Here is a 23,431-nt window from a genome sequence, read left to right as displayed (position 1 = left end):
GTTCTCTTCTTTGGTTTCCCCAAAAATGGCCATCAATCTAATATTTCCACTTGTTTCTTTTTTTTTTTTTATGAGACAGAGGCTCACTCTGTTGCCCAGGCTGGAGTGCAGTGGAGTGATCTCGGCTCACTGCAACCTCTGCCTACTGGGTTCATGCAGTTCTCCTGCCTCAGCCTCCAAAGTAGCTGGGATTACAGGCACGTGCCACCACGCACAACAAATTTATTTTGGTAGAAATGGAGTTTCACCATGCTGTCCAGGCTGGTCTCAAACTCCTGACCTCAGGTAATCCACCTACCTCGGCCTCCCAAAGTGCTGGGATTACAGGCATGAGCTACCACACCTGGCGTCTCCACTTGTTTCTAACCTATAAATGGTCTATATCTATCTGACTAGACTAGACTAGACCTTTATCCTATTTAAGGAAGCTATAATTTGGATTTGGGGCTTTGAAAGGTTTGCTTTGATATGATGCACAACAGAGTTCTTCTCCAGCAATTTTTCTACAGAGCTCAATTTAGCTATAATAATTCTACATAGGCCAAAATAAATTTGTAAAATTCCTGTTTATGACTAAATAAGCAAGAATCCACACACAGACCACATCATATATTATCTTTAAAAAATTCTGGGTCAGGCGCAGTGGCTCACGTCTGTAATCCCAGCAGTTTCGGAGGCAGAAGCGGGTGGATCACGAGATCAGGAGATCAAGACCATCCTGGCCAACATGGTGAAATCTCGTCTCCACTAAAATACAAAAAAAAATTAGCCGGGCATGGTGGTATGCGCCTGTAGTCCCAGTTACTCAGAAGGCTGAGGCAGGGGAATCACTTGAACCCGGGGGGCAGAAGTTGCAGTGAGCCAAGGTCACGCCACTGCACTCCAGCCTGGTGACAGAGCAAGACCCCACTTCAAAAAAAAAAAAATTCTGATGGTCTGAGTATCCTATTTAATTAAAAACCCAGAGCAAGGAAGCTTTAAGTGATTCACTTCTCAATATGAGCCCTAAAGGTGAATTTTATATATACTGATATCCCCATCCAATTCAAAGTTACCACCTTCTCTAAATCATATTCTTTAAATAGGTTAAAATGAAACCAAAGAAAAAAATTAAATAGCACACTTGGAAAAATGCCTCACTTAATGCTCTTTCATTATGAAAAGATTCTTAACATGAGAATAATTTACAAATCATGAACTAAATGAAAACATTTCCAGGCTTAACTTAAGAAATAACTGAAAGAGATGTCTGATAGGCCTTACTGAGAAGAGAAGAAAATATTCACAGTTATTTTGAAATTTTTTTATAAATAAAATTATGAAGATTTCATTTTAACCTATACAGTTTTAGCTCATGGTCGTATCTTTCTCATTTTTAAATATATAATTTTATAATCACATTTTAAAAAGCAGTCTTTTGTTAAATGTTTAAGAAAAGAAGATATATAAAAATCAAAATATCTTCAAATTCTGGCGAGGTATATAGAACATGGTTTCAAATGGTCTGACATATGAATTAAAATAAAATTCAAGAATACAAAAGGTAAAGCAAAAAAAAAAATCTATCAACTGATTTTAAATTCCATTTCAGTCTACTTACCTTCCTAATTTAGCTACAAAACTCCAAAGCCAACACTGTGACCCCTCTAGTTTACCATTCTTTTGCATATTCAACTCACTCACAGCTTCAATTAATTATTTTCTTTTTTGAGACGGAGTCTCGCTCTGTCACCCAGCCTGGAGTGCAGTGGCGCGATCTCGGCTCACTGCAAGCTCCGCCTCCCAGGTTCACGCCATTCTCCTGCCTCAGCCTCTCTGAGTAGCTGGGACTACAGGCGCCCACCCCCACGCCCGGCTAATTTTTTGTATTTTTAGTAGAGACGGGGTTTCACCGTGGTCTCGATCTCCTGACCTCGTGATCCGCCCGCCTCGGCCTCCCAAAGTGCTGGGATTACAAGCGTGAGCCACCGCGCCAGGCCTAATTAATTATTTTCATACCCATATTCACCCATATATATATGAGTGAAAAAGGACAAACAGAAATATATATATATATAAAATCACACATTTTTTTAAAGTATTTCTGTAAGTTACCTTAAAATGTTTTCAGAACAACCTAAGAAAAATTATCTACTCAGACCTATGTGGTCTAGACAGTCAAAGGCAAACAATGGATCCAAAATGATAAATGGTTAGACAGCTAATCACAGCATCTCTCTTCTAGGTGTTACCAAATTTTGGAAACTTAATGGAAACAGTCAGAGTAAATGACTGGGGCTAAAAGTATAATCTAAAGACTAAAATAAAGATAAATATACCCTATCTAGTCTATAACAGCTTAAAGATAACAAAATGTCTCATCACACTTTTAATCGTATCTTTACAGGGTGAATATTGTGGGGAAAAAAAGATGCTTACTCAGAGACAACAAGATAGACAATATCCTGTCTTCATGAGAGCTTATTATAGTAAAAGAAATGTTATAAACAATCAATCAAAAGTGAAAAAAATTATAAATTTATATAATTGCTTTTCAGAAAATAAACAGGGTTATATAAAAGAGAATAAAATTTCAGCAAGAAGAAAAAGCAAAGAGGACTTTACCTAGGGTAGTTATGAAAGACCTGTCTTATATGGCATTTGAGTTGAGACTCAAGGAAAAGGAAGTTGGCCAAGTGAAAAGCCAGGACAAGGGCATCCCAAACGTACAGAGAATAACACTAAGAACAAAGTGTAAGAAGGAAAGAAAGAAAGAAAAGACAAGAAAGAGAGAAAGATGGGAAAGGAGAAAAAGGAGAAACAGGAGAAGGAAAGAAGGGAGGGAGGGAGGGAGGGAAGGGAGGGAAGGAAGGAAGGATGGAAGGAAGGGGGGGAAGAAGGGAAGGGAGGGAGGGAAGGAAGAAGGGAGGGAGGGAGAAAGGAAGGAAGGAAGGAAGAGAAAAGGAAAGAAAAAGAAGGAAAGAAAGAAAGAAAGAAAGAAAGAAAGAAAGAAAGAAAGAAAGAAAGAAAGGAAGGAAGGAAGGAAGGAAGGAGGGAAGAAGGGAAGGGAGGGAGGGAAGGAGGAAGGGAGGGAGGGAGGGAGGGAGGGAGGAAGGAAGGAAGGAAGGAAGGAAGGAAGAGAAAAGGAAAGAAAAAGAAAGGAAGGAAGGAAGGAAGGAAGGAAGGAAGGAAGGAAGGAAGGAAGGAAGGGAGAGAGAGAGAAGAGAAGAGAAGAGAAGAGAAGAGAAGAGAAGAGAAGAGAAGAGAAGAGAGAAAAGAAAGAAAAGAAAATGGCAGGGCGCGGTGGCTCACGCCTGTAACCCAACACTTTGGGAGGCCGAGGAGGGAGGATCACAAGGTCAGGAGATTGAGACCATCCTGGCCAACACAGTGAAACCCCGTCTCTACTAAAAGTACAAAAAATTAGCTGGGCATGGTGGCGGGCGCCTGTACTCCCAGCTACTTGGGAGGTTGAGGCAGGAGAATGGCATGAACCCAGGAGGCAGAGCTTGCAGTAAGCCGAGATCGCGCCACTGCACTCTAGCCTGGGCAACAGTGCAAGACTCTGTCTGAAAAGAAAAAAAAGAAAGAAAGAAGGAAGGAAGGAGAAAAGAAAAGAAGAAAGAAAAGAGAAAGAGAGAGAGAGAGAGAGAGAAAGCAAGCAAGTGGGAGGAAGGGAGGGAGGGACGGAGTGGGAGGAAGGGGGGGAGGGGGGTGGGGGTGGGGGTGGGGCAGGGCGGGGCAGGGCAGGGCAGAATTTGGCACCGAAATTCTTTGGTAACCGAAAGAAACCAGCAGTACATCTAGAGTGTAACAATCATCAAGTACTGAGAAAATGAAATGAGATGAGGCTAGAGAGACAGGGAAGGGCAGGCCATATAAGTTCTTATAGGTCCACAGTAAGGAGTTTAATTTTTTTTTCTTTTGTAGTTGTATTTCTAAATGCAATTAGGAACTTCTGAAGGAATTTAAACAGCAAAGTTATATAATCTGATTTAACATTTTAAAATACTCATTCTGGCTCCTGCATGGAGAATACATTATAACGGAACAATAGTAGGTACAGGGAGATTAATTAGGAGACAAGAAATGATGGTGAGATGAAAAGACCCAGGTTATAGTTTAGATACAGGAGCAAAAGAACTTACTGATGAGTTGGCATGGGACTTGAGGGAAAGAAAGGAATCAAGAATAACTCACAGGTTATTCAAATAAGCAAATGGACCAAGAGGGAGCCAATTAGGGAACAGGAAGGGTACGAGGCTGCATTAAGTCTTAGTTTGAACATGTAAATTTACGATGTACAACAATAGGCCAGGTGCAGTGGCTCATGCCTGTAATCCTAGCATTTTGGGAGGCCAAACCAGGTGGATTGCTTGAGGTTAGGAGTTCAAGACCAGCCTGACCAACATGGGGAAACCCCGTCTCTACTAAAAATACAAAAATTTGCTGGGTGTGGTGGCAGGAACCTGTAATCCCAGCTACTTGGGAGGCTGAGGCAGAATTGCTTGAACCCAGGAGGTGGAGGCTGCAGTGACCTGAGATTGTACGCTGCACTCCAGCCTGCGCGACAGAGCGAGACTCTGTCTTTAAAAAAAAAAAAAAAAAAAGATGTACAACAATAACAAAAAAATACTGTCAAAATAGTAGTCAGACATCAGACATAAGGGTCTGGAATTCAGGGTAGAAGATCAGATTGCTGATATATATTTGTAAATCATCAATTTACGGGAGATATTAAAAGCTGTGAGGAACTGACACAATCACCCAGAGAAAGAGTGTATGTAGAGAAGACAGCCAAAACTAAGGAGTTTGATTATAATATTCAGAAGGAGATAGAACAAGAAACACGAACAACAGTTACTGAAAACCCACCAGAATTAGGAAGAGTAAATAGGCAAATATGATATCATAGATGCCAAGAAAGGAAAGTGTTTCAAGAAGGAGTGACAGCCTATGTTAAATGCAACCGGGTCGAAAAACCTAGTAAGGTACTAACAGAGAAATATCCTCTAAACTGGTGAATGTCACTAGTGACTTTGATTAAAAGTTTCAGAGGAAAAGGGGGTTGAAAAGCAGATGGGGGTTGGTTAATAAATAAATGAAGTATGGCAAGAAAATGGAGATAGCATCTATCAACAACTCTTCTGAGGATTCTCATTACGAAAGCACCAGAGAAATAAGGCAATAGCTGAAGGGGAATGTGAGATAATTAAGAGAAAATTTTTAAAGAAAGGAGATAATAAGAGTATGTTAAAGCCAAAAGAAACAATTTGGCAAAAAAAGGCAATGATAATGCAAGAGAAGGGGCAAAGTCTTTGAGAAGCTGGAAAGGGACAGCAACTACATTGACTAGCTTTTGGTAGGAGCAGATACATTTCTTCCAAAATGTGTTTCTGCTTCTATCACAATGTGAGTACAGATGCTGGAAAGCTGGAAAATTATTGATAGTAGGAAAATGAGTACTTTTCATTGTGAATGAAAGGTTAGAATCTGGAAGTGTGTTAAAGTTTGAGAGACATGAAGGTGTAAAATAGTCATTTTGTACAGCTGGAGAGCAACAATGTGAGGCTGCTCTGATGCACAGTGTTGAGCACCCATTGAAATTTGTGGTCATAACTTTCTTCACTATCATTCAGTGATTCCACTGTAGACTAAGAGAAGGCAGACAATTAGGTTCAACCAGAGATGGAGTATAGCAAATTTTCATATTCCGATTGTCCCTTTCTTTGATATCAGTAAAAATGACGAAGGACATGTAAAGGGATAAACATTTCCATAAAAAGGTATCCACAGCAAGGCAAGCATAGACAGAAGCATACTTTATCATTTTCTCTATCTCTATGCAGGGAAATAATAGAAATCATGGTCCTAAGCTGACATTTCCATCTACTACATTCACCCAATGGACAATTCCCAATATTCACAAACACATTTGGACTTAGGCTATGGCAAATGCAAAAGAGATTGGACAAAAAACAAAAACAGAAACAAATTAAGTCCTTACTCCTGAAACGTTGAACTCCAGAATAATGAAAAAGCTGTTATCAGAACAACTACAGTCATAACCTTCAGATGTTACATCTAACACCAAATCATTTTTCTCAATAGTGATACTGTCTTGGTAACATGGAAATGTTCTAATTATCTATAGCTTAGTCAACCAAAATTCTCTCAATAATCTCCCAGTTAAAAATATTTTCTTACTTCCTATAAATAATTTATGAGTAAAAGTACTGCGTAATGTTTCAACAATCATCACATGATCACCAAAAATATTTTTTCTTCTTCAATAATTCAAATGATTGTCATATTTAATACTTACATTAAATACTGAAAGGAATTTAGCAATTTGAAATGCAGTAATTAAAATGCATTAAATAGCTTTAAAAAATAAAGTTCCAAATACTTTACTCATAAATATGCTTAAGAAACAACTAGAATTAGTTGAGATTCAGTGGAAGCTGAATGTAAGCTAGTCTTCTTGCTAAGTTTTCCTAAAAACTTATAATTGATCAATATGTTCAACAATATCACTTTAAAAATTCTGCTTTTCCCAACTTTACCCGCTTTGAAAAACAAACTTTTAACTACTTCTGCCTTTAATTCCCAAATCTTCCTAAATATTTTATTTTTCCATAAATTAAAATGCTTTGAAAAACAAACTTTTAACTACTTCTGCCTTTAATTCCCAAATCTTCCTAAATATTTTATTTTTCCATAAATTAAAATGCTATGTTGACTGAGTGTGAAAACCTTGATTCTGTAGCTCAGCTTTAGCTTATTATTATGGATAAAATGTATACAGTGTTAACAGTTATGTAACTGACTCTGGCTTTTATTCCCATAGAAACTGAAAATGAATTACTAAAAGTGGTATATACTGATAAAAGAGTGCTTAAATTAAAATATCCCATATTTGGTAATCTGGCATCAGTTTCCAGGGATGTAAGAATAAAGTGACAGCTTGGCAGCTAAGCTGTTAGAAATTTTTTTATAGGTTTCAGCTTAGGCCTGCCAGCTATATTTCTAGCTGCTAATAATTCTGGCTCTATATTGAGTAAAATTCTTCCTTAGAAGAACCAAAGAAAACTATGAATAAATATCTTATTGGTTTTTATAAATACATGTATATAGTTTAAAGTACCGAGTAAACTGTAGATACATCTGTTGAAAATTACTATTATAAATACTAGCACATTCCATAGTTAGGGGAAAAAAGTTGACCATAAAGACTTATAATACTGAGAAAAAAATAACATTTTAACAGAATGTAGAGATTTTCACTAGCATCAAGTATCAAGAAGATAAGCATTTGGTAAAATAATTCTTTTTCATGTAAATACTGGAGAAATTTTTTGGTAAATTATATGTTGTTGACAAAAGACCATATCAAATCCACCTCAGAGAGTATATTAAAAGTACTGCATTATTTGAGAGAAAATAATCAAGAATATATGCAAAGTGAAACTAATACTGATATTTTTGTAATCACTTTAATATAGACATAAAATCAAATAAATCTAGAAAGATATTTTGGTCTCTAATAATCTATAAAATAATATTTAAGTCAGGCACATTAAACTATGTCAAAACACTATCTTTTGGTACTTGTACTTTTAAAATAATTGTTTTATATAAATTGAAGATTCCTGCTATTTGTTAAAATTCATGCAAGTAAGACATAATTAATTTTTGTGTTTGTTACTTAACCATATATTACATGTCATTTTGATCATTTATTCCAACAAGAAGCTGATGTGATTTAGTATCTTTCAAAATAGCCAGTAAAGAAGTTTTCGTTATCAAAAATCATTAGATGAACCACAGCATACTTAGAGAGGAATATCCTCACCAGACTGATGATGTGTGTGGTGTCCAGATGCCTCAACAGACTGCCTTTGTTCACTGTCTGGAGAAGATAGCAAAGGAGCAGAATGAGGGCTTTCTGTGGGAGATGATGTCGAATGAGCCTGAGCTGACATCGTAGAGGATGTAGAAGGCTGAAGAAATTGTTCAGCTGGAGTATCTACTTCCATTGCAGTTTCACTCACTTCCAAATCAGGACTTGATGGGACCGTAGGAAGAGTTGAAATATCTGATTGACTTGTTCCACCTTCAAAACACACGTTAATGCAAATTCAAATTTTAAATATTTTCTAAAACCAACAACTCTAAACAGATATGCTCAGAAAACACATTTATATTTACACACACAAATATATAATTTGTGATAATAACCACTGGTGATTTGGCCCATTTGACAAAATAGGCCAGTCAAGAGGGGTAAAAATTTATCTACAACATATTCTTGTTAAAGCAATATTTCCAATTACATAAAACTTGTTTATACACAGAATTTTATGTATTTCCATCCTCAGAGCACATTAAAAAAAGGCTTAAAATAGGAAACCTCAGATTCTTTTACTTTACTTTGAGAAAAGCAAAAGATATCCACTAGGTCCAATGGCACCAGAAGGGACAAATTATATCCAATACCTTTTATTCTCTACTACTTCATGCCATACATGTGTGAATCATAAGAACCTTGTGATTATTACAGATGTAAAACATGGCATAATTTACATGATATAAATAAAAACTGGCTTCAATAAGTAGTTTTTGCCAGCTTTCTGATGACTTTAATTAATATTAAAAATTACCTCTGGGTCGAGATCTTCCTCGTCCTCTATTGCTTTGTGCAACCTCACTTGCTTCTTCAAACCATCTTGATAACATATCAGACATTCTCTGCATCAATGACACATTGGGACTCTGCTCTCCTATTACAATATAGGTCTTATCAGTGAGTTTAGTAATACATCAGAATCTTTCATTAATACAAAAACCTAGATTTGAAGGGCTTTAAAATGAAAGCATTTTTTTAAAAATCAAATTTCCTAAATAATGTATGAATGTATATAAATCTATTACAGCTTTCATCACATTTTATAGTAAGTGTTTATATCAGTGACTCTCCATGTGTATGGTAAAGTTTGTTGAGAACAGGGCTCACCTCTCCTTCATCTTTGCCTATTCTTAGGCACCTCTAAACCTCCCACCTCCTACCTCAACCTAAATTTTTAGTTCTAAGAGTACCCAGCCAAGAAAGGCTCATGAATTCTAAGTTTAATAGATTAAAAGAAAGGTTTTCCCTCTCCCTAAAGCATTATAATCAAGTACAGACACAAAATAGCCTTATGTTTTTGCATGAAGTTTCCTTAAAGTCAATTTATTTTCAACATCATTTACTGTAAGCAAATTCCAGATATTTGAAATTAACTGGAACCAGAAAGTATTTTGTCTCCTCCCTCACTCCTTTTCCTCCTGCAAGTAAACAAGTTTTTCCAAGGGCATTTTCAAATTAAAAGTGTAATGTCAAATTCAAAATGTGACAACTCTATTCTATAGTCTTATAATTTAAAATGAAAATTGGTTCTTCTTACATTTTCTGTGAAATCAGAGTTTATTTTACACTTTACTGCCTTTATATAATGTAGCTCATATATTGAGAAATATGCTTTTGATCACAAGAGATGTTTCAGAAGTCATTATAGTAAGATTTTGGTTACAGACCAATTTAATAAAACATAATTATATAGAATTATAATTCATAGATTAATTCTATTTTCAAGTGTGCTATCTTAAAGCTCCCAGGGTAGATTCTTATGTTTATCAAAGGCACTTGACAGAAAACATTTTATGTGCTAATATAAAACCTTTGGCCTGAGTTTTCACTTCTCTTAATATCTAATAGAAAGGCAAAAACTGCGAAGTCTGACAACACCCAATGTACTATGGGGCAATGGGCATTCTTATACTTTCAGTGGGAATGTAAATTAGCACATCTTTTTTGGAGAGTAATTTGATAACAACTACCAAAATTAAAAGGTACTTATCCAGTGACTCAGCCATTCCACTTCTAAGAATTTATCCTAAGATATATTTGCATAAGTATACCTATATGTATAAGAATGTTCATTACAGAATCATTTATAATAGTGAAGAAACTGGAAGTTAAAATATTAATTTTAAAATACCATATACAAAGAAAAGCTGACCAAAGTATAGTTACCATCTCGTTCTCGTTCACTTTCCGGCCTTGCTCTGGGTCCAGTATCTGACCAATCACCACGAAGTCTCAAACGCTTAACTGGTGGTTGTCGCAACTAAAAAATAAGAATGGGTAAATTCTATGTAAGTCTAAAACTCATCTACTCTCAACTCTTAAAGCATACTTTATGTCTATTTATTTCCATCTCCCTACTTCTTGACTATGCAAATTAGATCTACATGAAAATATGAAAGACACTGGTATAAGCCACATCAGTCTTTTAAAGTACTCATTCTGAGGATAAATATCCACTGATGTTGACAGCCTATATCTAATATCTTCAACCTAAAGAGTCTGAACGCAACTTTGAAATCATGTATATGTGATTTCTAATCCCACCTGTATCACCTTCCAGCTGACAAAAGGAAGATATTTTTAACCATCTTGAGCCTTAGTTTTCTATTGTGATGATAAATATGGTCTAGTTAAATTACCCACATACCTAATTAACAATGGGAACCATAATTATTTTTATTTATTATTGACAATTTACTCTTCAGTTCCCAAACAGGATCTATTCCAACCCTTTATGACTTGCCTCAGGCTATCTATTCCATCCTGCTGCCCTCATTCTTGCCCTCTAACAATTTTTCCTCCTACTTCAGAGAAAATAAAAATGACATCATTTTCTTCAGCTGAATTCTATAAATTACATCTACATCTACAACTTTCCAACTCCTTCCAGCCTTTCTTGAAGGGTGTATCATTTATTCTATTTAAGCCTAATTTCTCCATCTGTGCTTTTTATTTCATTCCTTCAACTCCTTGAGTATCTTGCTTGACCAATTATTCTCTCTTTTCTATACCTACATCCATTTTCTCTCTTGGCTCTTTACCACAACATGCTAAAGGTTCTTATCATTTTTAAGAAAAAAAACAATATTTCAGCTTCATAAAATCTCAGTTTTACAGCTACAGTCCTTTCTCTTGCTATCACTTTACTCAAGCTTCTTGAGAAAATTCTATATTCAATCTACCACTCCTCCTCCAATCCACTGTAGTCAATCTTTCCACTGATTTCCTATCTTTCCACTAACTTCATTCTCACCAGTCACCAGTGAATATCAATTGCCAAGTTAATTGATCAATTATAAAAAATGTTCAATAATATGATCAATAATCGACTGCCAACTCAAAGAGCATCTTTCAGAGCTTATTTAACATGTTTATGGCACCTATCACTCTTGACCGCTCCCTTTAATGTTTACATTTTTAACTTTTTTTTTTTTTCCAGGCAAGGTCTCACACTCTTGTCCAGACTGGATTGCAGTGGTCCCATCATAGCTCACTGTAACCTCCAACTCCAGAGCTAATATGATCTCCAGCCACAGCTTCCTGAGTAGTTGGTCCATGTGCCACCACAAACAGCTAAGTTTAAAAAATTTTTTTAGAGATGGAGTCTAGCTATGTTGCCCAGGTTGGTCTTGAACTCCTGGCCTCAAGCAATCCTCCCACTTCAGCCTCCCAAAGTGTTGGGATTACAGGCATGAGCCACCACATCTGATCCATTTTAAACATTTTTGTATTGAAATACAATTCACATACCATAATATTCATAATTTTAAATTATGCAATTCAGTGGTATATATTCATAAAGCGGTACAACCATCATCATTATATAATTCCAGACCGTTTTCATCATCCCAGAAACAAACCATCATCAGCCAGTCCCCGCTCATCCCTCTGCTCAGCTCCTGCCAACCACTAATCTACTTCCTGTCTCTGTGGATATGCCTTTTCTAAACATTTCATATAAATAATCATATAATACATGGCCTTTTGTGTTTGGTTTCTTTCACTTAGCATTATGTTTTCAAGGTTTATTCATATTGTAGCAGGTATCAGTACTTCATTTTTCATAATACCGCATTTTAGCAAGATACCCTATTCTGTTCATCCATTCGTCAACTGGTTGACGAATAAACTTATTCCACTTATTGGCCATTATGAATAATGCTGAATTGAGCATATGTACAAGTTTCTGTAGGAACATGTTTCAATTCTCTTGGGTATACAGGAGAACTACCCACAGGATAACTACCCAAAAGAATTGAAACATAGTACCTCATTTTATTGCACTTTGCTTCACTGAATTTCACAGACACTGTAGTTTTTTACAAATTTAGTGGCAACCCTGCATTGAATAAGACTATTGGTGCTATTTTTTCCAACAGCATGTGCTCATTTAATGTTTGTGTCACATTTCAGTAATTCTCATATTTCAAACTTTTTCATTATTATCCTACCTACTGATGGTGATCTGTGATCAGAGACCTTTGATCTTACTATTGCAATTGCTTTGGGGAGCCACAAACCGCATCCATGTAAGACTCTGAATTTAATTGACAAATGTTATGTGTATTCTGACTGCTTCACTGACCAGCTGTTTCCCCATCTCTCTCCCTCTCGAGCCTTCCAATTTCTTGAGACACAACAATAATATTGAAATTAGGCCAGTTAATAACCCTACAATGGTCTCTAAGTGTTCAAGTGAAGGGAAGAGTCATATGCCTTTCACTTTAAATCAAAAGCTAGAAACGATTAAGCTAAGTGAGGAAAGCATGTCGAAAGCCAAGACAGGCTAAAAGCTAGGCCTCTTGCACCAAACAGCAAATTTGTAAATGCAAAGGAAAAGTTCTGGAAGGAACTTTTAGAAAAGTGCTACTCCAGTGGACATATGAATGACAAGAAAACGAAACAGCCTTATTGCTGATATGGAAATAGTCTGAGTGGTCTAGAAGGAAGATCAAACCAGTCATCACATTCCCTTAAGCTAAAGCCTAACCCAGAGCAAGGCCCTAAATCTCTTCAAAGCTATGAAAACTGATAGAGGTGAGGGAGCTGTAGAATAAAAGTCTGAAGCTAACAGAGGCTAGTTCATGCAGTTTAAGGAAAGAAGCTGTCTTTCTACAACATAAAAGTACAAGGTAAAGCAGCAAGTCCTGATGTGGAAGCTGCAGCAAGTTACCCAGAAGATCTAGCTAAGATAATTGATCAAAGCGGCTACACGAAACGACAGATTTCCAATGCAGATGAAACAGCCTTCTATCAGAAGCAGATGCCATTTAGGACTTTCACAGCTAGAGAGGAGTTGATGCCTGGCTTCAAAGCTTCGAAGGACATGCTGGTTCTCTTGTTAGGGGCTTATGAAGTGGTGACATTAAGCAGAAGCCAATGCTCATTTACCATTCTGAAAATCCTAAGGCCCTTAAGAATTATGTTTAATTGAATCTGCTCTATAGATGGAATAACAAAGCCTGGGTGAGGGCACACCTCTTTACAGCATGTTTTACTGACTATTTGACGCCCACTATTGAGACCTACTGCTCAGAAAAAAAATTTCCTTTCAAAATACTAGTGGGCGTTGACAATGCACCTGGTCACCCAAGGGCTCTGACGGAGATGTACATGGAGATTAACATTTTCATTGCATCCCATGGATCAAAGAGTAATTTCAACTTTCAGGTCTTATTTAAGAAACACATTTTGTAAGGCTATAGCTGCCATAGATAGTGATTCCTCTCATAGATCTGTGAAAAGTCAACTGAAAACCTAGAAAGGATTCACCATTCTAGATGCCTTATTAAGAACATCTGTGATTCGTGGGAGGTCAAAATAACGATATTAACAGGAGTTTGGAAGAAGTTAATTCCAACCCTAATGGATCACTTTGAGGGGTAGAAGACTTCAGTAGAGGAAGTCACTGCAGATGCGGTGAAAACAACAAAAGAACAAGAATTAGAAGTACAGACTGAAGGTGTGACTGAATTGTTGCAATCTCATGATAAAACTTTAACAGATATGGAGTTGCTCCTTATGGATGAGCAAAGAAAGTGGTTTCTTGAGGCACAAACCACTTTCTTTGCTCATCCATAAGAAGCAGCTCCTAGTGAAGATGCTGTGAACATTGCTGAAATGACAACAAAGGATCTATTACACAGTACACCACATAAACTTAGTTGATAAAGCAGCAGCAGGGTTTGAAAGGACTGACTCCAATTTGGAGAAAAGTTCTGTTGTGGGTAAGAAGCTATCAAACAGCATTACAAGCCACAAATACATCTTTTATGGAAAGAAGAGTCTATTGATACAGCAAACTTCACTGATGTCTTATTTCAAGAAACTGTCACAGCCCCAACCTTCAGCAACCACCACTCTGATCAGTCAGCAGTGATCAACATCAAGGTAAGCCCCTCCACCAGCAAAAAGAATACAACTTACTGAGGTTCAGATGATTGTTAGCACTTTTTAGCAATGAAGTATTTTTAAATTAAGGTATATACATTGATTTTTAAGATATAATGCTATTGCACACTTAATAGACTATGGTACAGCATAAACATAACTTTTACATGCACTGGGAAACCAAAAGATCTGTGTGACTTGCTTTACTGCAATGTTTACTTTATTGCAATGGTCTAGAACCAAACCTGCAATATCTCCAAGAGAAGCCTGTATATCTAGGAGGGGAAGTATGGGTCACATAATAACTCTAATTTTTTGAGGTTTCCAATTTCTCTACATGTTTGTCAACACTTGTTATTGTCTGTCTTTTTTATTTTAGTCATCCTAGTGGGTATGAAGTGATATTTCACTGTGGTTGTGATTTGCATTTCCCTGAGGACTAATAACATTGAGTATTTCCTTATGTACTTATTGCCATTTTTATTATATGTCTTCTCTGGGAAAAAAAAGTATTATATATTCAAATCCTTTACCTATTTTTAAGTTTGGATATTTGTCTTTTTATTGTTGCACTGTAAGTGTCCCTTATACATTCTGGATACTAAACTGTAACCAGACACATGATCTGCAAAACATTTTCTCCCATCCTGTGGGTCACTCCTTTTATTTTTATTTATTTTTTAAAAACAGCATTCATTGATTCTTTTTTCCTGAAAATTAAGCAGGTTTTGATAAAAACTTGGTGACACTTAACTGTGAATTTTCTGATTTCTTCTGGAAACCATACCTAGTAACATGAATAGAAAAAAATCTTTGCATCCTCAGTAAAGGAGACAGAAAAAAAAATCCCCATAAATTCCATATTATGTGTAAGTATGGCTAAAGGCAACTGAGGATAGTAAAATCTACACAGGAAGACATAAGTGTGTGACAGGGAATAACCAGAACAAAGGAAGCTTAATGTGGCAGCTGTGCAAATTTTCAAACAACTAATCACTCCCAAAAGGAGAGGGCTTCATCCTTCATATGAACTATTCTTAAAACAATATAATAGAATCTTGCTTCGTGGTTTCAAGAGAGAGGAAATTTTATATTACATAGCCAAATAACTGGTTTTACAACCTCAGCAATTATTTATAGAATAAAATCTTCAAATCAAAAACAATCTCAAGTTTGACTTTCTGAGTATGTGAAATAACCTAGTCAAGAATACTGAAAATGGCGTTTCATTCACCAAGTATTTTTTTGAGCACCTTTTATATGTCAGGTACTATTACAGGTATTGGAAAACAACAATGGACAAAACACACAAAAAATCCCCAACGTCACAGAATTTACAGCTCAATGGAGCAAACACCACATGAAATAAAAAAGCAAAATATACATAGGAAGTTATTGTTATGGAGACAAATAAAGTAGAAAAGGGGATAGGTAGTATCAGTTAAAGGCTGTGATTTTAAATAGGATGGTGAAGTAGGGCTTCACCAAGAGAAGGTTACATAAGCAAAGACCTGAAATACCCAGGGAAGAAAAAATCCAGGTAACCAGGGAAGAGCATTTCAGGCAGAGTAAATGCAAAATCCTAAAATACAGTCATGCTTGGCCTGAGTTACTAAGCAAGTAGATGTGGTTAGAGCAGAGTAAAGAAGAGAACAGTAGAAGTAATAATTAGGACCAGATAATAAGATCTTGAAGCCACCATTAGGACTTCAGTTTTGCGTTAGGTCAGATAGGGAGCCACTTAGAATGCTGATGAGAAGAGTGGCATGATTTAACTTATGTTTCTAAGGATCACTTTGAATGCTATATAGCTATAGGGCTGTAGCAAGTGAAAGCAGGAAGACTGGTTAGAAAGCTAGCAAAATCAACTATAAAGGGGGATAGGTCATGCCAGAGATGCTGATAGCTCGGATCAGGGTGGTAATGTAGCAAGGGTGGTGGTAAGCAGTAGTCAGATCTGGAGTATATTTTTAGGCACAAGCTATGGGGACCAGAAGAAAATGAAAGAATGAATTCAACAAAGAAGCCCAATAATGGGGTAGGGCAGGTGGTAAACTATCAAAAGTAAGAAAAGAGAGATGATAAAAAGAAAAAAGCATACAAAAATAAGGGAAAACAGAAAGTACAAAAAAAATTAAGACAAAAGAATGAACCAAAGAAAGAAGGGGGCAAAAATGAAAGAAATTATTAGAGGCAGTCCTCCACAAATCGAGAAAATACAAAACTATTATGGAAACATAAGACAAAATCATACAATAAACTTTTATTCATGCTTTAAAACCTTCCTCAGGCTTTACTAATGTTCTCAATCAAGATTAGTTCTACTTATACAGAACATAGTCCTTATAAATAATTCTATATTAAGTTTTACATATTTATTTACTTGTATCTCTACTTCCACTAAGCTGTGAATTCCTTAAGTAAGAGATCATGTCTTTGTCTGGCCATCCTTCATTTTCCAAAGTTTAGTAAAAGACTTGGTGTATAGTAGGCACCCAATAAATATTTGGTGAGTTAAGTTTGTCTGAATACTATCATCAAAGTTTTAGTATAAAACACCAAAACGTGTCAGAATTACAAATAAGACAGATTATTAATTTATTCTATGTATACCTTTGAATTGTTTGGTTTGTTATAAAAAGCTTTTTTTTTTTTTTTTTTTTTTCTGAGACTGAGTTTTGCTCTTGTCACCCAGGCTTGAGTGCAATGGCGCGATCTCGGCTCATGCAACCTCCTCCTGGGTTCAAGCAATTCTCCTGCCTCAACCTCCCAAGTAGCTGGGATTACAGGCGCCCACCACCAAGCCTAGCTAATTTTTGTATTTTTAGTAGAGAACGGGTTTCACCATGTTGGCCAGGCTGGTCTCAATCTCCTGACCTCAGGTGATCCACCTGCCTTGGCCTCCCAAAGTGCTGGGATTACAGGCGTGAGCCACTACGCCCAGACAATAAGCATAATTTAAATCCACTTTCAGCATTATTTTTCTTAATTTAGTTAATGCAACAAACAAGACCAAGGAAAAGGCTCCCAGAAAAAAAAAATGTTCATGACTCAGCCTCATTCACTCTGATTATATAAATATCTTTTGGCTAAGTATTCCATGGTATCAAAACTAGTTGGCCCACTTAAAATGTCTATGGACTTCCAACTCTTTCATTATGTAACAATCACAGTTTGACTATAACTTTACTTACCCATGTATTTCAAGGGGAAATTTACATAGCAGTAACAAAATGACAGAGCAGATTTCATGTTTTCAACCAGAATAAACTCAAAAATCATTTTATTAGCCATCGTATCCTTCTTCATCAATTTCCTAATTCAAATAAATACACTGCAGTGATAAAAATCTCAAAGTATATTTATAAAGTAATCCTGATTTCTAATTTTACAGCCCTCTACACCTGAAATTATGAGGAATGAATATAGTTTTGTATCTCGTAGGAATTCCAAAATCACTGTTATTAGTAACCTTTAAAATGTATTAATAGGCATTGAGCCAATACCAAAAAGTCACCGAAAATAAAAATCAATGGTTAATTTCAAGAGACTTTTACAAGCCAAAGTTCAGAGTGAATAAACACAGGACATTATAAAATAAAAAAGCCAAAGTGAAAAACATGTTGAGGAAAGAAGCTTAACAGGTTAAAGTAAACTTTGTTCTATAGCTGTGTACTGTCAAAGATACCTTATTTCTACTTTTCCCCTTTTATAAATAATAAATTCATTATCTTCTAGTAGTTTTGTGAAAGTAATTCATTCACCTAATTTTCAATATATACAACTACTTTAACTTATCTTTTTCCCCACTTGTATTTATTTTGTAAAATATACCTAGGGTTAATGTTATAAATCACTAGTATGTAACTGTGAAAGAGGCACAATTGGGAGAGAAAGGGACTGCTGTCCATATATGAAGAGTAAATGGTAATAGGTAAAAATTCTATTGATCCATGGACATACACATTTAGTCTCTTGGAAATTTATCATCATATTTTCTATTATTTTAATCGCCTTTTCTGCAAGTGTTAGCACTGTTGATCTTTCTTGCTGCTGCTGTACATCTACAAAGATAAACATTTTGCTATCAAGTATATTCTCCTTAAAAATAATTAAAAATATTTTTTTCTAAAGCCTTATCCCTAATAATTCACTATTAATTAGTATTTAGAATATCAATGATAAATTAGTGATTTATTATTACTAATACTAATATTAGTACTAGTAATATTACTAGTACTAGTATTATTACTAAATATTCTTAATAATTAAGAATAGACGCTAGTAATTATTTACTATTAATTATAACACAAATTACAAAATACAAATACATTACTTATAACAAATTACAAAATACAAATACAAAATACAAATATACAAATTACAAAATACTATTTTTGTCATTAATCATAATTATACATTAACTAATTACTAACTATAATTAGTAACTATTAGTAATAGTAACTAATTGCTAATTATAATTATTAATAACTGATAGTAATTTATTAGCTTATATTCTTTCAAGTATGTCTCATGTTTTTTGTTTTCTGAACTGTAAGTGCCTTGAAAATTAATTTTTTTTTTCTTTTTGGCCTTTAGGCCCCAAGAGCCACTGAATTGTTTTCTGAATTGAATAAAGGACATGGTGTTTTTGTTGTTGTTGCTTTTTCTGAGATGGAGTTTCGCTTTTATTGACCAGACTGGAGTGCAATGGCGTGATCTCGGCTCACCACAACCTCCGCCTCCCGGGTTCAAGCGATTCTCCTGCCTCAGTCTCCTGAGTAGCTGGGATTACAGGCATGTGCCACCACGCCCAGCTAATTTTGTATTTTTAGTAGAGACGGGGTTTCTCCATGTTGGTCAGGCTGGTTGCGAACTCCCAACCGCAGGTGATCCACCCACCTCGGCCTCCCAAATTGCTGGGATTATAGGCATGAGCCCCCATGCCCGGCCAAAGGACATGGTTTTGAGTAAACCTACCTCTTCTCTTCTCTCTTCCGCAGAAGGAGTTTTAAGTTCTCGTGCTGTATCATCTTTCGGGTCAAAAAGATATATGTAATCTGAAGAGTAACTAACGAGAATCTCTTGACCATCTTCACTGTAACACAGAGATGTCACTCTGCAGGACTTATTATTAAGATGGGAAGGAATAAAACGGGCAACCATTCCAGTAGTCCCTCGACCTGCATAATTCCCTAAAAAAGAAACAAGAAGTTATTTAAAATTAATAATGCTTTAAAGAAAAACATTTTTTAAAACTCAATCTGAATATTACATATGTGACTTAATGTAGCAATATAAATAAAAGCCATCACGTTTATTTCTAGTAGAGGTTCTTTCTCTGTAGTCAGATTTTGTAACAAAACAAAAAAGAATATGATATAAAGGTAACACCTCTACAAAAAAATTTCATGATTGTCTGAATTCCAGATTACACATGCTTTGTTGAAATGAGTTAATCAAGGAAAATGATTTATAAATACAATCACACGAAGTCAGCTTCCAAAAGTTCCCCCCAAATTAAGATAATAAATTTTTACAAAAAGCTAATACTTATTAGCATACTACATACATTAGTATGCAATGTATGCAATATCCTTAAGATGATACAACTTTTACTTTTTAAAAAAATTTCTTATTGCCATGAAATTTGCCTGTTATATAGTACAGAGTTCAGAATACTATTCCAATTTTAATTAACTCTGGTAGTCTTCAATGCAATATGATAGATAGGTGTACAACTGGCACTTTGTGCCCTAGGGGCCCAGGAATGCTAAATTCTAAGAATCCCACAAAGCTGTATAACCTTGCACAATGAAGTCTTATCATGCTCAAAATGTCAACTGTGTCCACCTGTTGAGAAACAATAATTAAGCCTATTATTTCATATTATATTACTATTGTTTCCCCTAAATGTACATATCCAAATAGATTGGACTCCTCAATTATTATTAGATATGTGACTTAATGTAGCAATATACATAAAAGCTATCACAGTTCCAAAAAGAAAGATCTCATCTGGTATTCCCATCTCAATAATCTATGTCCATCTTTACTGACATTGTGGGTTTCTGCCCAAGTCCGCCCTTATTTTTAACAATATAAAATATGTGAAAATACGAATGTGCATTCAGGGTGTGTGTGTGTGTGTATGTGTATGTGTGTGTGTGTGTGTGTGTGTGTAATCCTGGCCTTCCTTTACTGAAAAAATGTGAATGGAAGTTGACTTCTAATTGATTATTTTGGAAGTACTTTGATCCTATAGTGAGTGAAGGGAAAGGGCACTAGTTTATATTAGATTCAAATTCAGTATTCAGCATTATTAACAGCACTTTAAGGTAAGCAGGAATAAATATATGCTACACATTAATACATACCCAAGTCGCTGTTCTAAATTTTCTTACTACCACATTTACCATTGTTTTCTTGATTGAAAAACAGCAGAGTCTCCCCAAAATTCATGTCTACACAGAACCTCAGAATGTGACCTTTACAGATGTAGTTAGTTACAGTGAGGTCATACTGGATTAGGGCCCACCTAATCCAGGGCCCACCTCACCCTAACTGGATTAGGGGTGGGCCCAAATCTAGTATGACTAGTGCCCTAAGAGGAAAATGTAAACGCAGACACACATGGGGAAAATGACATGTAAAGAGAGAGAGTGGCAGAGATTAGAGTGATTCATCTACACCAAGGGGATGCCAAGGATTGGCAGCAACCACCACAACCTAGGGGAGAAGGCATGGAACAGAGCTTCCAGTAGAAACCAATCATAAGACATCCTGATTTCAGACACTGAGCCTCCAGAAATTTAAGAGAATAAATTTCTGTTGCTTTAAGATACCCAGTTTGTGGTCATTTGTTATGGCAGTCCTGCCAAACTAATACATCAAATGTTACAACTTTTTTTTTTTTTTGAGACGGAGTCTTGCTCTGTCACCCAGGCTGGAGTGCAGTGGCGCAATCTCGGCTCACTGCAAGCTCCACCTCCCGGGTTCACGCCATTCTCCTGCCTCAGCCTCTCCGAGTAGCTGGGACTACAGGTGCCCGCCACCACGCCCAGCTGATTTTTTGTATTTTTAGTAGAGACAGGGTTTCACCATGGTCTCGATCTCCTGACCTCGTGATCCACCTGCCTCGGCCTCCCAAAGTGCTGGGATTATAAGCGTGAGCCACCGTGCCCGACCCAAATGTTACAACTTTTTAAACTGCAAAAGTATCATCCCAAAGGGTCAGAAACACTTGGTGAAATGTTATTTTTTATAATAATCCATATTAAACAAATACTATTTTCTGAAATTTTATAACAAACAAGAAATTTTAAAACTGAAAATGTCATAAAAATTTACTCTTTGAACTGACAGTCCTATATTTTCTCTAATATTATCTTCTTACCTGTAGCTCTTGTGCCCAGCATTCGCCGATCATATATTCGTACTGAGCTGTCAGAACAACCAACAGCAAGGTAATACGGTATTGGCGGGCAAATAGCAACCGATGTGGCAGCACGTCGACAGTTAATTAAAATATCCTACAAAACATAACATAATACCACTTACATACAGTTATACAGCAGAGGTGAAATCATATTTAAAATATTTTCTCATTAGTAATTAGAATAACCATTCTCAGAACTCCTAATTCAGTCAAGAATGACAATGAGCAGAAAAACAATATGGCTTTCTTTTAACTTTTTTTTCAGATTTCTACTAGAAATTATTTCTAATACATTCAGCCTATGTGAAATCAAAATAAATATACTCAATATTTCTAAGGAAGATACTCTTTTCTTTACAGTCAGCCATACAACTTCAAAACTGATTGATTTCTACCACAATATTGTAGACTTTCCTTACAAACCAAAGTAAGAAAAAATATGAAAATATTAAACTTAATTAAAATACAGATTTTTAAAATGATCAGTATTTGAGCAATTAAATACATTCTAAAAAGGAAAAAATAAAAATTACTTTCAAATATAAGACTGAAAATACTGAGTAATTATACTAGAACAGCGCCAGCTACAAAAAGATGGTAATAATCCAAGAAACTCATATTTATGTGACCACAATTAAAACTGTCTAAACTAGCTACATTTCATACAATGTTATAATACAATTTGAATTATTTCTCAAAAATGCCTGTTAAATATTCCCATACTCATGAATAATGAATATCTTTAGAAATGTAAAAAATTCAAAATTACCTATATAATGTATCACTAAGTCATTAGTACCATTAGAAATGCCTGCTATTATTGGTCCACTTGACAGCAAAGACGGAGTTATAATCTACCTATGACAAATCTCTCATACTGTCTATAACTACTGATTATTTATATAGTATTCATATTTTTTTTCTTTTTGAGACATGTCTTGCTCTGTTGCCCAGGCTTACAGTGGTGTGATCACAGCTCACTGTAACCTCAAACTCTTGAGGTCAAGTGATCCTCCTGTCTCAGCCTCTCAAGTGGCTAGGACTACAGGTGCACACCACCATACCAGGCTAATGTTTTAAAAAAATTTTTGTACAAATAGGGTCTCACTATGTTGCCTAGGCTTATTCATAATATTTTAATTGTAATCATTGCTATTAAAATATAACAAAAAATTAACTTCTATATTTTATACTTCTCTTTACTTATAAAACCTTTCTCCTTAACCAGCTCAAAAATAAAGTACACATATAAATACAAACCCTGCAAAAGACAGGTCTTACTATGTTATTACTCATCTCTGTAGAAGAACTGGAAATTGTAAGAGCTAGTACCCCAAACATATATCCTGAAGGTACTCTGTTGATTCCATACTGCTTTGTCTAATGACTCTCATTCCTCATTCTTCTCAGTAATTTTTTTTTTGAGATGGAGTTTTGCTCTGTCGCCAGGTTGGAGTGCAGTGCAATCTCCGCCTCCTGGGTTCAAGAGATTCTCCAGCCTCAGCCTCCCGAGTAGCTGGGATTACAGGCATGTGCCACCACACCTGGCTATTCTGTATTTTTAGTAAGAGACAGGGTTTCTCCACGTTGGTCAGGCTGGTCTCAAACTCCTGACCTCAGGTGATCTGTCCGCCTTAGCCTCCCAAAGTGCTGGGATTACAGGCGTGAGCCACTGCGCCCAGCCCCTCAGTAATGTTTTTAAGTCAATTTAACCT

At 35.9% G+C, this 23,431-nt stretch overlaps 1 protein-coding gene across 20 annotated transcripts in view; it reads right to left on the bottom strand.

The window, feature by feature from the left end:
- Positions 1-23,431, bottom strand: part of DCAF6 (DDB1 and CUL4 associated factor 6) — a 139,462-nt gene that overhangs the window by 63,243 nt on the left and 52,788 nt on the right. For all 20 annotated transcript variants that reach the window (XM_063625099.1, XM_063625087.1, XM_063625097.1 and 17 more), the window contains 5 exons: positions 21,675-21,810; positions 19,259-19,473; positions 10,055-10,148; positions 8,643-8,762; positions 7,835-8,095 (listed from right to left, as the gene is read on the bottom strand). In XM_063625099.1, coding sequence (XP_063481169.1) covers positions 7,835-8,095; positions 8,643-8,762; positions 10,055-10,148; positions 19,259-19,473; positions 21,675-21,810 — 826 coding nt within the window. The remainder of the gene's footprint in view (positions 1-7,834; positions 8,096-8,642; positions 8,763-10,054; positions 10,149-19,258; positions 19,474-21,674; positions 21,811-23,431) is intronic.

This window comes from Symphalangus syndactylus, chromosome 12 (genome assembly GCF_028878055.3).
Source record: "Symphalangus syndactylus isolate Jambi chromosome 12, NHGRI_mSymSyn1-v2.1_pri, whole genome shotgun sequence".
In the NCBI taxonomy this organism is placed as follows: Eukaryota; Metazoa; Chordata; class Mammalia; order Primates; family Hylobatidae; genus Symphalangus; species Symphalangus syndactylus.
Note: the sequence above shows the minus strand (reverse complement) of the source record. Positions and strands in the feature narration are given on the sequence as shown.